General features: G+C 37.0%; 1 protein-coding gene across 1 annotated transcript in view; it reads left to right on the forward strand.

Moving 5' to 3' along the window:
- Positions 1 to 15,592, forward strand: part of LOC124172836 (CD63 antigen) — a 76,960-nt gene continuing 61,368 nt past the window's right edge. Inside the window, exon 1 of the mRNA XM_046552329.1 lies at positions 1 to 174. Coding sequence (XP_046408285.1) covers positions 112 to 174 — 63 coding nt within the window. The 5' untranslated portion in view covers positions 1 to 111. The remainder of the gene's footprint in view (positions 175 to 15,592) is intronic.

Here is a 15,592-nt window from a genome sequence, read left to right on the forward strand (position 1 = left end):
CGCACCTGAGTCGTCATCTAGTCAAGCAAGAAGTCAGTTCGACGACGTGTTAGTGGATCACTTTCAATTTCTCTTTGTTGGCGAAAGTTCACGTTTGGACCCCTCATCAAGATGCTGTCCAAGAGTTCAGCCTGTGTGAAGTACCTTCTGTTCTTCTTCAACCTCATATTTGTCGTAAGTACTGGTCATTTCATTTCTGCATCTCTCGAATTTCGTATTGCGTTGCAGCCTGTGGTGAGCAACTGACGTTAACATCAGTACAATCACGTTAAATTAATCCTACCTTGGGGGTAGCCATATTGCGTGTGTCTTCTACTGAACAGATGGGACAGATTGGAGTGCTTTTTGATTTATTCTCTCGTAATTGCTGTGTGCTTTTCTTTCCTTCTGTGCTGTCGCCATGTCGTTGTGATGCCAACCCCCGCTGTGTTTTTGAAACGTTTACAAATTCGCTCTTGGCAACCGTCCCGCATTGTTGATAATCCTATTTGTTTCTGCGTCGGTAGTTATTTTGTGGAATGATCATGGTGTTTTGTGTTTGGCTTAAATTGTAGGTATGCAATTTGTATTTAATCGCATCTAAAGTTATTCGATTTTTCCTTTGTTCAGTGAGGTCGAACTTCGCTTTCGTAATCCTCCCACAGATGTTGTGCAACAGATTCTTGATGAAAATTTCCCGGACCGATGCCTTTTTGGGTCCGTTTCTGTTATTCAAATAGTGTTAACTTCTAGTGAGTGCGTGCATGTTGCTTATTTTTTTCGAAACTTAAGCATTAAAACCTATTTTGGCCAAAAAATTGGCAGTATTGTGTCCCATTCTAATAGACCTAAGTGACATAGGATAGCTGCTAATGGTGGTTTTTCGGATTTCATGACTTCCCTCTGTTATTGGACGAATAAGTGGCTACAAATTGAGCACAATAACGAGTTCGCTTGGCAACCAACATGACCATGAAAGTGCCTACGTGAACTGCGAGTAGTTTAATGCTGAATCGTGTGTTTTTAATGAATCCATAAGTGCATAGACATCACTCGAGAACACAATTTCTCGTTAATTTGAGTTTTAACCGTTTTGTTCGCACACCGTCCTTGAATTAAGACTTATGAGTTTGACAAGAGTTGTGTTGTCCTTCCTGATCACTCATTAGTTCATTCTTTCCCGCTGACAAGTTTATAATTAGCTCGCGGCTATATTTTCATATGTTTTTTTAACGTAATGTCAGATATCTAATTCCCTTCCTTTTTGATGTTTCTAGAGATGCAGAATCGAACAGTGTGCAAAACGAGTGAATAATATTTTATGAGGGCAAGGGAATGATCTTAGTTTGGGGTGCAAATAGGCGAAATTTAGTACGCTTGCTAAATTTTTCTATTGACAGTATTTATTTCTAATTTTTATGGCATTTCAAGATTAAATATAAATAGAAACTGGAAAATTCCCTCAGAATAAATTAAAACAACTACCATCTACCGTTTAAATGTCAGTAATTACCAAATTCCACCATAAGGAAGAACAAATAGCCATGGGTTGATTTGCGATAGATATCGTTCGATTTTTTGCATTTTATTTGGCGTTTCTAGTCGATTTAATATTTTTATAATGCTCTCCGTATGTATGAAAAGCAATGAACTGATACAGATTGATAAATGTAATGAATTGGTGTTTGAAACAGACCTACAGTTAGTATTCTAAGGTGATAGCAGTGGTTGATTTGCAGTATGTTAGTTTTCTCAAAATGTCATGAGTCGTATGCTATTAACATAAAAGTTATGGATACATAAGAATATTAGGTTGGAAAACTCCATGAGCAATCATATTCGATTATGATTAATTAACTGCTAGGAACTGCAGTGATTAAACAGTGAACTAATATGACAAATTCTAATTTATATGAAATTTTCAGTGTGTTTTTATTTAGTTTTGTAGTGCTACAACATTAACATTTAATACTAGTACATCAACATTTTTTTAACACCACAAAGGAAGCAGATAGCCTTGAATTATATTATTAAAGGTGTTGTGTCATATTCTAAGGAATATTAGAAAAAAATTGAGAGATTGATTCACATACTGCCTTAAGTCGCAAATGAGATATTTTATGGAACCATGTTTTTTGTATTCAATTTTTTTAAATGGCATGAAACGTACGGGTTTAGAGAATTTTCCATATCTCTCACAATTAGAACATTTTTCAATATACATTTGGAATCATTTTATCCACTACTTTGTGCCTGCAAATTTTCATAACAATTAGATGGAAAATTGGACTGAAACAATTTATTTCCCTCTGAAGGTACAAGTGCCCTAGGAGACCCTATTCTGTGATAAATTCAGTGCAGTTTTACTCAAACTTCAAATGGTCACAAAAAAACTATTAGAGATAGCCAAAAAAAATTTCACATAGTTTCATTCCTTCATGGAAGGATAAAAATTGCAAAGTTTTATCCAAATCCGGATCGGTCGGTGTATTGCCTGGATGAACTGACATGGAATGACCCAGTGTGTACATTCATGCTATTGGAGAGAGTGATTTGTATAGGAGGTTTATACAATTCCTGATATTTCACTAATTATTGTGATTCGTGGATTACTCGTGAAGGTTGCCAAATTTGTTTGTTGTACTTTTTCTAATCCCAACCTTTAGCATAATTAAAAAAAAGTATATTTAAAGAAATTATTTATGTATGCAATCAAACAAAAACTTTAATTAAAAAACCTGCAGAGTTACAAGTGATTTTCATATACCGTGAAAAAATCTGGAAAAAGCCATGAATTTCGTCCTAAAGACTTAACAATCTCTCAATCTTGATTTCACGATTGTAGAACTACTGTTGACGGATTAAAAGAACGATAGATATTTCGATTATATTTCAAAGGTCAGTCAGGTGCAGACATGGCCACAGATTTACATGGACACGTCTTTTGTAGCACAATAGGGTGGTCTCCTATTATTTTTTTATTGCCTAAATCGAAAGATTATTACTCCTGGAGTACGTATTTCACGCTTTTAGATTTTTAAATGATAATATCTATTTTTCGCGATTAAATGAAAAGTGAAAATTTTCAAGCGCGCGAAAACGCGACGCGTTAGTAGGAATGATGGGAAATCTCTCCGTACGTCGTATTTCTGGTTCCCCCTCCGCCCGGTGAGGTGACCTTGAGGCGAGGCTTAGCGCTGATACGTCGCAGGCTGCCAGCGGGTAGCCTAGTGCCCTGCCGCCTGGTAGCGCTTGGCTTAAATAAGGATTATTAATACCTTATCAAACGAGGAAAACTTTCCGACCTTAGCCAGTTTTAATAAGTGATTATTAAGACATGTTTCCCTGAGCTCTGCGCCTCATGCATGCATTGGTAACCTCAGACGACGTATAACTCCTATCTACTCGTGTAGAAACTAGGTCCCTGTGACGTCACGTGGAGTGGCATCGCATGGGTGCCAATCTGGCCCTTTTCAAATGAGGATAAAAATTTACCATTGCCATTCGTCTACACTGGCATTTATAAAACGAAATAATTTGTATATTATGAATACACTAATGGTGGGTAACGAATCGCAATTATTGCCTTTTGTTTTCTTTGATGAAGGAAACTACCCTATTGTTGGCCTATGTGCCATGACGACACATTGACCTTATGCCTGTACCAAAGCCAGAAAACTGGTAACCAAAGTGTTCATTGACACTTATGAAAAATCAGACTTTTTTTTAACTTCCCTGGCACCACGTTCCCTCTATTTTCCCAGTCACAACCTTTAGCGGGAGCTGAATTTTGCGAGCGATATGTGACGTCAGGAGAGACAGCACTTTCATTACTGCATTTGCATTCACGGTGTCTGTTTGTTAATTTTGTAGTTAACGTGCGGCCTATGATTGCTATGTGATCAATATTTCTGCCTAAAATGGTTTATCTACAAACTGTGAATTTGTAGACATTTAGACTGTGAGAACCTGGAATAAACAGTGAATTTTATAATTTATATTGAGTGGCAACCCTGTGTAAATATAGTATTGATATATACCAAATACCAAACGAAACCAATGCATTTAATGTATGTCATATCAATTTTCTTAATTTGTTTTTAAAAATTTTTATCTGTCGGGTATAAATTTTATCAGAATATGATTGCACTTTAAAATAATTCTTTATGCATGACCAGCTTTGTATTTATTGAAGTTATCTTTAATGCAATGGGCCCTGAATACAGAATCAAATTTCTTAGATGTCAGCACTTTTCTTTTATATGAACAGATTTATACCTCAAGAATTCATATTTATAAAAATTGAAACAAGAGGTCAAGTTCAAATAAATACTAAAATGGTAAATAAAATAAATTTTATGGGTTAGCTTAGAATATGGGATATATTACAGTAAAACCTCTTTATATCGTAATGGAGAGGACCAAAATTTGGGCAATTTGATGCATGGAGGTTCACTATAGAGAGGTTTTAGTGATAGGCACCATTTTTTCATATCCTTCGGCAATGAAAGGCACTACTATCTTTTAAACCATAGTATTTATGTGTTTAAACAAAATAAATATATATGTTCAATCATGCATGCATTAGTGAACATATGTTTATTATTTACTGATAACACAAAGCGAGCGCTACTGCATGATTTTTACAAGGATTCGAGAGAAAACGATGTGATCTCTTTTAATTCAATAGTCACTTAAAATGATTAGGATAGATGGACATATTTTTTCTTATTTACTTTTAAGTATGCTCTTATATGGAACAAAAGGGCCGTAACTAATGGTTAATGTGAAAATTACAGCTTATTAAAGGTGTATAAGGTTTTGGCAAATTTGTGCAATTTGATGCATGTAGGTTAACTAGAGAGAGGTTTCAGTGACAGGCACCATATTTTCATTTCCTTCGGAAATGAAAGGCAAATTTATTATTTAATAATTACAGAAAGTGAGCGCTATCGCATGATTTTTACCATTATTAAAGAGAAAACGATGTGATCTCTCTTAATTTAACAGTCACTTAAAATGATTGGGATAGTTGGATGCCTTTTTTCTTATTTATTGTATGGTATGCTCTCATATTGAACAAAATGGCCACAACTAATGATTAATTAAAAGTGAAAATTACAGCATATTAAAGGTGTAAAAGAAAAAAATAAGGGTGAAACTCTTATTGCTGAAAATGTTATTCAATGTTCGCAATCGCAGCTGCATTAATGGTTTCTAGTTGTCTCGGTACAATTTGCAGAGGTAGTTAGGCTGTCTTGGGGGTGTCTCCTTGGTATGATAAGTGGCGGTTTTACGATATAAAGAGGTTCACTACAAAGAGGTTTGCCTATAAATTTACATGTAAATCTGACGGGACCATAGGGGTGGTACGAAGTATGGAGGTTCACGATGTAAAGAGGTTCACTACATAGAGGTTTTACTGAAATTAGTTTTTTGAACATGGTAAACAGAAGAGATAAATGACAAATATTTTAGATGCTTTAACCTTCCGTCAGGCGCAATGGATCTGACAGGCGCAGAAAGATTTTTTTATTTCTCTGCACCACCATGTGGAATAGGCTTAAAGTAGCTTAATGTTTTGACACACCCTTTGCAACCTTTCACTTTTCGTATTAATGCAGACAAATCAGTGGCAGATGATTCAGCATAATAGGGTGGTTTCCTATAATTTTTTTACTGCCTGAATCGAAATATTATATTACTCCTGGAGTACGCATTTCACGCTTTTAGATTTTTAAATGACGATGTCAATTTTTCATGATTAAATGAAAAGTGAAAATTTTCAAGTGCGCGACGGCTAAGTGTGAATGCTGGGAAAACCCAGTGTGACGTCATTCTGGTTCCCGCTGTCGCTGTGTGAGGTGACTTAAGGGCGAGGGTATGTGCACTGATACGAAGCAGGCTGCTAGCAGGTAGCAGAGTACCTTACTAGCGGATAGCTCTTGCTTTAAGTAAGGATTATTAATACCTTATCAAGCGAATGAATCTATCCAACCTTAGCCAGTTTTAACTGGTGATTATTAAGAGATGTATCTCTGAGCTCTGTGCCTCATGCATGCATCAGTAATCTCAGATGATGTAAAACTCCTATCTACTCGCATAGTAACTAGATCCCTGTGACGTCATGTGGAGTGGCATCGCATCGGTGCTAATCTGGCCGTTTTCAAATGCAGTTAAAATTGACCCTTGCCATTCGTCTAAACTGGGATATATAAAACCAAATAACTTGTATATTATGAATACACTAATGGTGGGTAACAAATTGCAATCAATGCCTTTCGTTTTCTTTGACAAAGGAAACTACCCTATTGAGCAAATTAATGGCACAATAAAGAGAAATATAAGCGTTAATAGATGAATAAGATAGCAAAATTTAAAAAAAACTGAACTTCTAGAATTCACATGCTGAAATGCATTACATGTAATACTACTTAATAGCCTTAGGGGCACGTTTAATCTCTCATTGCTGATTCGGTCCAGGGCAGGATGATGGCATGTAAGGGAGTCAATGCATAGCACGGAAGACAACATATAAGTGTTCAACTACATCAATAATGGTGATTTAAACTTCAGTTCCAATATTGCGCCTGACGAAAGGTTAAGAAACCACCAAGGTACCATCCCCAAGTGGGGATAGTCATGAAATCTGTAGAAACTACAATTTTTTAATCAAATGGTGCTACAGTAGAATATTGATAAGAAATGTCCAAACAGGATTAGGGAAACATTCTTTTAATCGAGGTGCTTTTATTGTTGATGTTCTTGTTATCAAGGTTACTTTAGGTATTTGTTATGTTATCAAGGTTAATGGAATCACTTAATTTCTTCGTGAAATATATTATCATACAGTCTCTTTATTGAGTTAGACATCTCAAAATGCTTTGTCATAAGAGGTTCTGAGGTATGTTATGAATAGGGAATAACCTGTGTTATTGAGGTCGTTTTAGTGATTGTAGTCAGGTTATAGAGGCAAATTTAATATAATGTGTTGTGGTTAATGGAATCACTAAATCTCTTCATGATATATTCTATCGTATAGAGTCTCTTTTTATTGAAGTTGACCTCTTAAAACACTTTGTCACAGGGGTTCTGTGATACGTTATGAATTGGAAAAAATCCGTGTTAGTGACGTCGTTTTTATGATTAGAGTCAAGTATTGAGGTAAATCTAACATAATATATTTGGACAATCTCAAAGAGATTAGAAAATTAAACTTGTAGTTGAGATTTTCGTGTTATTGAGGGCGTTGTTAACATTTTACTGTGTGTATGTTACGTACTACATTCTGAAGAGTGAATAAAATATATTGTTTACAAATTGTATCAAATGATCTAGTAGCTCTACCATACGCTCTGATAATTCGTCCTTTCAACTTATTTTGCTGACCTTTCCTTTATTGCTATTTTTTACGAATTTGCATTGATTATTTTTGTATACAAGACTTTTTTCCATTTTAATCCTTGTAGATTGAATTTTTTTCTAGAATGCTCCAATGAATTTTATAAATAGCAAATGAAATATTATGTAATTGGTATCCATTACAGAATCCCTTTTTAAACAAACAACTGTGCATTACGTAGTTATAACTTATCATTTCCTCTCAAATAAACAATCTTGTATATATTGTCTAAAAAATTTTCCTCATTTTCTTGGACAAATAGCCGTGGTTTAATTAGCATTAAATAACAGTTTAATTTTTTTTCATTTTGTTTTGGATTGACTGACGTTTTTATGTAGCAGATTATGCATAACTCTTATGTAAGATGTTTTGATGAAGGTAAAGGAAGTGAACATTGAAACGAAAGCATTGATTTATATATGCTTTTCTCGGCTTTACACGTGGATAAGAAATTCTAAGAGCGTCGACGTTTCGGATTCCGGCTTGTCACCCATTCTCACGACTACTGAATTTATAATTGGATTGATCGTTGAAGCTCAGCATCAGGGGGGTCCGGATTGGTGGAGTCGCGATTGTTGTCGCGGAGGACCGTGACCAGCATAGACTCTAGCAATCATAATTCTTTTTAGAGTACGATTTCGAGAGCTGCTTATCGAATATCCGGTGTCCCGTGTTGACATTTTTATATTCCAGTCTTCTCTCTATGGCCCACTATTCGTAAAAAGTTTTTTTTAACGTTCGTTAACATGCCGTAGAGGTATCCGCTACAAAGCTTATGAATACAGGCTTCGGGGTTCTCTATCATTGCTGATTGGGTAGCCATGGTGTCTGTTTATGTAACCAGCTTTGTGGATTAGTTATAAGGCTAGTAAAGCCTTTTCTTATATGCCTTGGATAGAAGTGGCTCTACTTTGCCACCTTCTCTGCCCTTTAAAAATCAAACGCGGCGGCAGCCGGAGCCTGAATGACGTCACACGGGCTTTTCCCAGCATTCATACTTAGCCGTCGCGTTATCGCACGGTTGAAATTTTCACTTTTCATTTAATCATGAAAAATAGAGATCGTCATTTAAAAATCTAAAAGCGTGAAATACGTATTCCAGTAGTAATAATATTTCGATTAAGGCAATAAAAAAAATAGGTAACCGCCCTATTTCGAATGCTTTCACTCTTGACTTCTCTTCTGCTGTCAACGTCCAAGCTCGCTTCCATGGAGAAACGTTCCATTTGCAGCAGCTGAAATTCTGATGAATTGTTGCGTCACTATTATACTTGCATTATCAGCAGAAAGTAGATTCTGCTTCTTTTAGAAAGCCTTCTTCGCCTCCGCTTTCTGCTGTTTCTTTCTTGCGTCGTCCATCTTTGATAATTCGGCTTTCTAAGTAACAACTCTCTTTCACCTCGTGAAGCTTTTGTTGTCCTAGGTCATATTTTGCTTTTTCTCGCAATGAAATCGGTTGCTTCCTATGGACGATAGAGAGATATTGTTACGCTGTAGTCTTGCTTAATTTTACAGACTCGAGGTTATTCGTTCATCCAATATAATTCCAACCTACTTTCATCACAAATTTGGAATATCTTCGGGTTTTTACAAGATGGGTTTTTGTGGCGGGAGTCTTCCAGATTGCCTCATAAAAAAACTCGGAAGTAGCGTCGTAGCAGCCCAACAGTAATTTCTTCCATCGCTAATGGCGGTTTGACACTTGGGAAGGAGGACGAGAGAAGACTGGAAGCATTCGAGATGTGGGTGTGGCGAAGAATGGAGAAGGTGAAGTGGACGGAGAGGAAAAGGAACGACGAAGTGCTGGACATGGTGGGTGAGGAGAGGCAGTATCTAGGTGAGATAGGGAGGAGACAGAAGGTAATGATGGAGCGAGTACTTAGTGGGAAGGGGATGTCGAAAAAAGTGTTATACAGGGTAGTATTTTAGGAGGAACGACGAAGTGCTGGACATGGTGGGTGTGAAGAGACAGCTTCTAATATGAGATACGGAGGAGACAGAAGGTATGGATGGAGCGATTACTTTTGGAGTAGACAGAGATGTTCAAATAAGTGCTGGACATGGTGGGTGAGGAGAGGCAGCTTCTAATATGAGATACGGAGGAGACAGAAGGTATTGATGGAGCGAGTACTTTAACGGGGATGGGATGTTGAAAACAGTGTTATAGAGGGTATAAATATTGGGTAAACGAGGGAGACAAAGGAAAAGAATAGGATTTATTAGATAAAATGAAAGGTAGCACGTCTTTTTGTGCATTGAAGAGGGAAGTGCATGATGAAAGGGAGTCTCACGGAATGCATCTTAAGTACTCGATGGAAATCTACCTTAATCGGTAGAATACTTTAATAGTAAAAACAATATCCTAGTCGCTATTTATACCTCGGTTTCAGTTGAAGCTATTTTTTTGCAAAATGTTTATAATTCCATAAATTTCCGCGAACATTTTTGAAAATGTATTGTAATTGATTTTTCAGAATCTGAATATTATATGTTGCGTTTAATTGTAGTTAAATCCAATATTAAAAGGAGATATCGATTCGAAATCATCATCGAGCGATTTTGAAAAAATGTACTTGATATTACGAGAAGATAATGGCGGTTTGTGTTAAAAATTGGCGTCGAGAGGTGAGAAGTTCCTTTTAAATTTTCCGATTGAATATTTAGAGGAATGGAATACTCGTCAACAATAAGCATTTTTTAAATCTCAACAATTGAGTTCCGCTCCATTGCCGACGTTCCCATTGTTGTCACTCTTCAAATGTTTGCGGTTCGGTTCAAACACGTTTCGGAAGAAATATCGACTCTTCTGTAAGGTCCTAGGATATTCACATGTTCAATAAACCTTTAAAAAATACTCATCATATCACCCCATTTTCACAAAAGACTCAAAGGGACCTTTCATCTAGAACCTGTATCATATGATCATTTTTCCATTCCTTAAAATGACGGTTTAATCGATAGGTTTTCAAGGCCCAAAAGTGTGATTTTTATCATCATCATCACTGGTCAACAATCCTTTATTAAAATTTATGAGCTGTTTTTACCATCTTAGTCTAGATTGCATAATTTAATTACAATACGGTTTCAAGAAAAATTCCACAAAATAATAGATAAAAGATACCGTAATACAAATGATATTATACATAATACGCTGTGAAACTCACACTTTCAATGGTATTATTTCTTCTAACTGCAAAACTTTTTTATTTAACCTAAGCGTATATGAAAGGTATAATAAAAAAACTGAGAATACTTAAACCAAATTTTTGTGGCCATTATGAAATCCACGTTTCTTTCTGCTAATTTATTTACAACATACCCAGGGTAAAATGATGACGTACAGAAATAAACAAAATTAAGGTGTCAGCAGATAACAGAGAACATTATACTTTTTTGAAAGGTTCATACGAAGAGGTTCCTTTAGATCTCAGCGGAGTTTCAAGGGGCAAATTCGCTAAATACATATTATCATCACCGGTCAACAATCCTTGGAATGGTTTGACGCAGCTCTCCACTCAGTTCTCCTATCAGCTAATCTTTTCACACCTACGTAGTTCTTCTCTTTCACATCTCTCTTTACTTGTTCCATATATTTTGTTCGAGGCCTTCCTTTTCCATTCTTGCCTTCCACTTGTCCTTCGCCGATTGTCTTCATCAGGTCATCATATCTCTCATATAAGGTTGTTCCGTCTTCTTGCCAAGGTTTTCATGAGGCTTCTCTTCTCTCCTACCCTTCTTAGGACTTCCTCGTTACTAACTCGGTCGATCCATTTGATTTTCATCATTCTTCTGTAGCACCACATTTCAAAGGTCTCTATCCTTGCTTTCTCCGCTTTGGTCATTGTCCATGCCTCACTTCCGTATAGGAGCATACTCCAGATGTAGGTTCTTATGAATTGTTTCTTTACTTCCATATTTAATTTCTGTAAGCAGGTCTCTCTTTTGGTGGAATGCTCTCTTCGCCTCGTGATAGTTATTATGTTTCCCAATATAATTCTTGTTTTTTTCCCGGCGAACAATTGCAATGAAGTTGTCTCGGGTTTCACACCGGGTCAGGTCCTCCATTTCTCCTTCCAACGTTTCGATGAACAACTCGACCATCGTCTTCTGGGATTCAGGAATCCAAGGACAAAGGACAAGGCACAAGGATAATTTGGATTCCTGAATCCCTGAAGACGATGGGCGAGTTGTTCATCGAAACGTTGGAAGGAGAAATGGAGGACCTGACCCAGTGTGATACCCGAGAAAACTATACCAAGTTTCCCGATGCTTTTTTTATTGGGTTTTCTTTACATCCAGGCCTTATATTTCCTTTTTTTTATCTCCCATCAGATTTTTTTTCCATTCCGTTTTCATCTTACAAGACCATTGACTTTATATTTTGATCGAAACCTAATTCTATGCAAGGCTCGCTGAACAATTGACTGCGAAATAGCGCTTTCCACATTTTAGCGCTAGTTGCTCCGTTAATTCAAAATGTACTGAACGTTACTCTTATTTTCAAAGAGTAATTCAGTTTTCTAATTTGTGTAATTTATTTGATTTTGTTTACATATTTTTTTTCCTTTTTTAATCACCGTTATATTTTTATTTAATTTTTATTTATAAATTTCACTTTTTCCTGAAAGGCAATCTATTAATTTATCTAATTTTTCATCTGAGTAAATCATGCAATCGAAACTAACTCTGTGCAAAGTGCATCAAAATAATTTATTACCACGCAGTGTATTACTCGTTTTCCCGAAACTATTTGTTTTTAACGCTGTCATTGATGCACGATTACTTGAATATCAAAGCTAAGTGCTTCCTTACGGATAATTTAGAGGTATTTTTTTCTATAAACTATTCGTCAGTGCCTCATTAAGTCCACGGATAGCTGTGGTTTACATCCACGCAACTTTTTTGTTCAATAGGGTGGTTTCCTATTATTTTTTTATTGCCTAAATCGAAAGATTATTACTCCTGGAGTACGTATTTCACGCTTTTAGATTTTTAAATGACGATATCTATTTTTCGCGATTAAATGAAAAGTGAAAATTTTCAAGCCCGCGAAAACGCGACGCGTAAGTAGGAATGATGGGAAAAAGTCCGTGCGACGCATTTCTAGTTCCCCCTCCCGCCTTGTGAGGTGACCTTGATCGAGGCTCTGAGCGCTCATAGGACGCAGGATGCTAGCGGGTAGCTGAGTACCTTGCTGGCTGGTAGCGCTTGGCTTAAAAAAGGTTTATTAATACATTATCAAACGAAGAAAACTTTCCGACCTTAGCCAGTTTTAATAGGTGATTATTAAGACATGTTTCCCTGAGCTCTGTGCCTCATACATGCATTAGTAATCTCAGACAATGTCAAATTTTTCTATCTACTCGTATAGAAACTAGGTCCCAGTGACGTCACGTGGAGTGGAATCGCATAGGCGCCAATCTGGCCTTTTTCAAATGAGGATAAAATTTGACCCTTGCCATTCGTCAAAACCGGTATTTCAAAAACGAAATAATTTGTGTATTATGAATACACTAATGGTGGGTAACGAATCGCAATCAATGCCTTTCGTTTTCTTTGATGAAGGAAACTACCCTATTCTTTAATCGACTTAATCTAGTTTTTTTGATTTGCGGTACATTAATGAGTTCCTCATTGTATTCCTGTTATTTTTTATTACATTTCCTTTTTCCGCACTTCTCGATTATACTACTATTTTCTACATTTTAAAATTAGAAACGCGCCTATCCCTCTGTGGACCTGCATTGAAAAGAGCGGGGGAAGCCCGCGCTGGGAGCGGGCGCAGCACGCTCGTTTTTTCTAGGTATCTAGAAGATATTTTGTGCTGTGTGGGATGTAGAGTAGTGATGGGTCGGTCATGAACGATCGAATCATGTGACCAGGGTCATCTCCGAGATTGATCGGTGAACGGGATCATTCAGATGACCGAGAGGGTCATTTCCTCACGTCGGTCGTTCGTGACCGTGGACGTTCTCCATTAGTCGCGATCGTCGGTCATTCATGATTGTTCTAAACGCAGGTCATTCGTGATCGTGGTCGTTCTCCGTCGATCGCCAGCCATTAGGTCATTCGTGATTGTTCATTGCATAGGTCATTCTCAAACACAGTCCAATCGCTATCATCCTTCGAAGATGTCGCGGTTGATGATCGTCACTCGCAACCTGAATTGACCGTTTTTGACTGCTCTTTCACTCGTGGTGATGAATGGCATGGTATTGCAATCACTTTTAGGGGCAATGTTCGTAATAATTGTAAACTTTTCGATAATCGACATTTCAGGGTACCTATGGCCTTCATATCTCATGTGATATGCCGAAAATCTTGAGAAAGCCCAGTTTTCTCTCATGCCTTTCAATCAGGTCCATTATTTATATTGACATTCCATAATAAAATATTGATCACTAACCCTATGCCCCTCGAATGATTGGAAATTATCGTTGATTCTGTATCTTGAAAAACAATAAAAGGAGTGTAATAAACAACATTTAAAGCACATTCTGTATTTGTAAATGTTTTGGAAGTAATTAAGATAAAAATTAACTAGTTTCTGGTTTTAACAAATGAAAAAACTTTATAGATTAATGATAATAATAACAACTCTTTAACAAGCTACATAGATATTGCCCTTAAGTAGAGAGCGATCAGCGGGTCATGATTGACAACAGGGTAGTGATTGCCCCCTCGGTCGTGATTGTCTATGCGGTCGTGATTGTCTACGCTGTCGTGATTGCCTACTCGGTCGTGATTGCCGTCCACTTTCCACAATCATGACCTATTCAATCATGACCTCCCGTTCATGACAGAGTCACTCAAATGAATGGTCACCGTGATTGGGATCACGAGAATGACCGACTAAGTCCATCACTAATGTAGAGTAATTATGGTTTCACGCTGAGTTTGACTATGTTTTGTTTACACTCACGCCATCTTTATTTTTCTATTTTTAAACTCCATCATCCTGTTATTTTGGTTTTGGTTATATATCGTTTTGCTTTCTTCTCAGGCCCATTGAGAAGAACCATTAAGTAAAACCGACTCGTAGCGTGTTCGTTTCGACTCGGCGATAATGATATCGTTTGCCGCTGCTTTATCTTAAGACCCTGTCTTCTCTTTATCTCTTCCCGGATTTTGAAAGGCAACGCCTTGAGATAATCGCCGGTGTTCTGTAAACGGTTTGAAAGCGCGGACGAATTGCGCCAAAGAATTTTGTGGTGCGGATCTTTATGGAAAAGTAAACATTAAATGGTTGCCTTGGTTACGGTCTCTCGTTTGACGGCTCTTACGAGTGTGTTATGCCAAGGCCATATAGCCTTGTGTTATGCCTATAGCCTCCCGCGTTGTACATGCTTAAACACTGTGAAACGTCACTTATGGATGATGGTATAAATTAAATTTCGGGAAATACATGGTATTCTTGAGCTAGGCCGTAGCCAGGGGGGGGTCAAGGGGGATTGGTCCCCCCCCCCCCGAAATGAAAAAAATCAAATAGATACTTTATGTTCGCTTGGTGCTCACACGACGATATTATATAGCGGCGCAGGGACATCTAGCATTCCAATGCGACTTAATTCAATAATTATCTAAGCGAATTTGTAGGTGCAGTGTGTGTAGTTGTAGTGCAGTGTGTGAAATAATAGAGCCGTGAATTAGTAGAGAGGTTAGTGACTTATGAGCCTCCTGAGGGACCGCAGAATTGACATCGACGCCGAGGAGTTAATTCATTTGTTCGCTGCAAAGAAAGCTAGAAGGCTAAATTCAATTTTATAATAATATTTGTATATTTACATTTAAGGGTTTATAATAAATATGTATATTTAACCGTATACGCTATTTTATTTATCTTATGAAAATAATTTTATGCTTGTCTACTATTCCATAAAACCCCCCCGAAAATATTATCTGGCTACGGCCTTGTTCTTGAGGCACATTTCAATGAAGTTGAACATTTGATACCTTGTCTTTTGCTACGTTCTTTGCGATTTGAACTTTTTGGAATAGAAAAAAATTGAAACTCGAAAAAAATATGTATGCGCTAGGGAAAGGTCAAGTATTATTTTAGGCGGTATTTTAAAGCAATTGTTATTACAATACTGTGCAGTTTTCGAAATTATCGTACTAATACTGTGCAGCATTTTTATAAAATTGAATAATAAGTTTAATTATCTATCTGCGTCCACAAAAGCTCCACAAAAAAGGCGTGTGTCGTATGTA

This window comes from Ischnura elegans, assembly GCF_921293095.1.
Source record: "Ischnura elegans chromosome 13 unlocalized genomic scaffold, ioIscEleg1.1 SUPER_13_unloc_3, whole genome shotgun sequence".
NCBI lineage: Eukaryota > Metazoa > Arthropoda > Insecta > Odonata > Coenagrionidae > Ischnura > Ischnura elegans.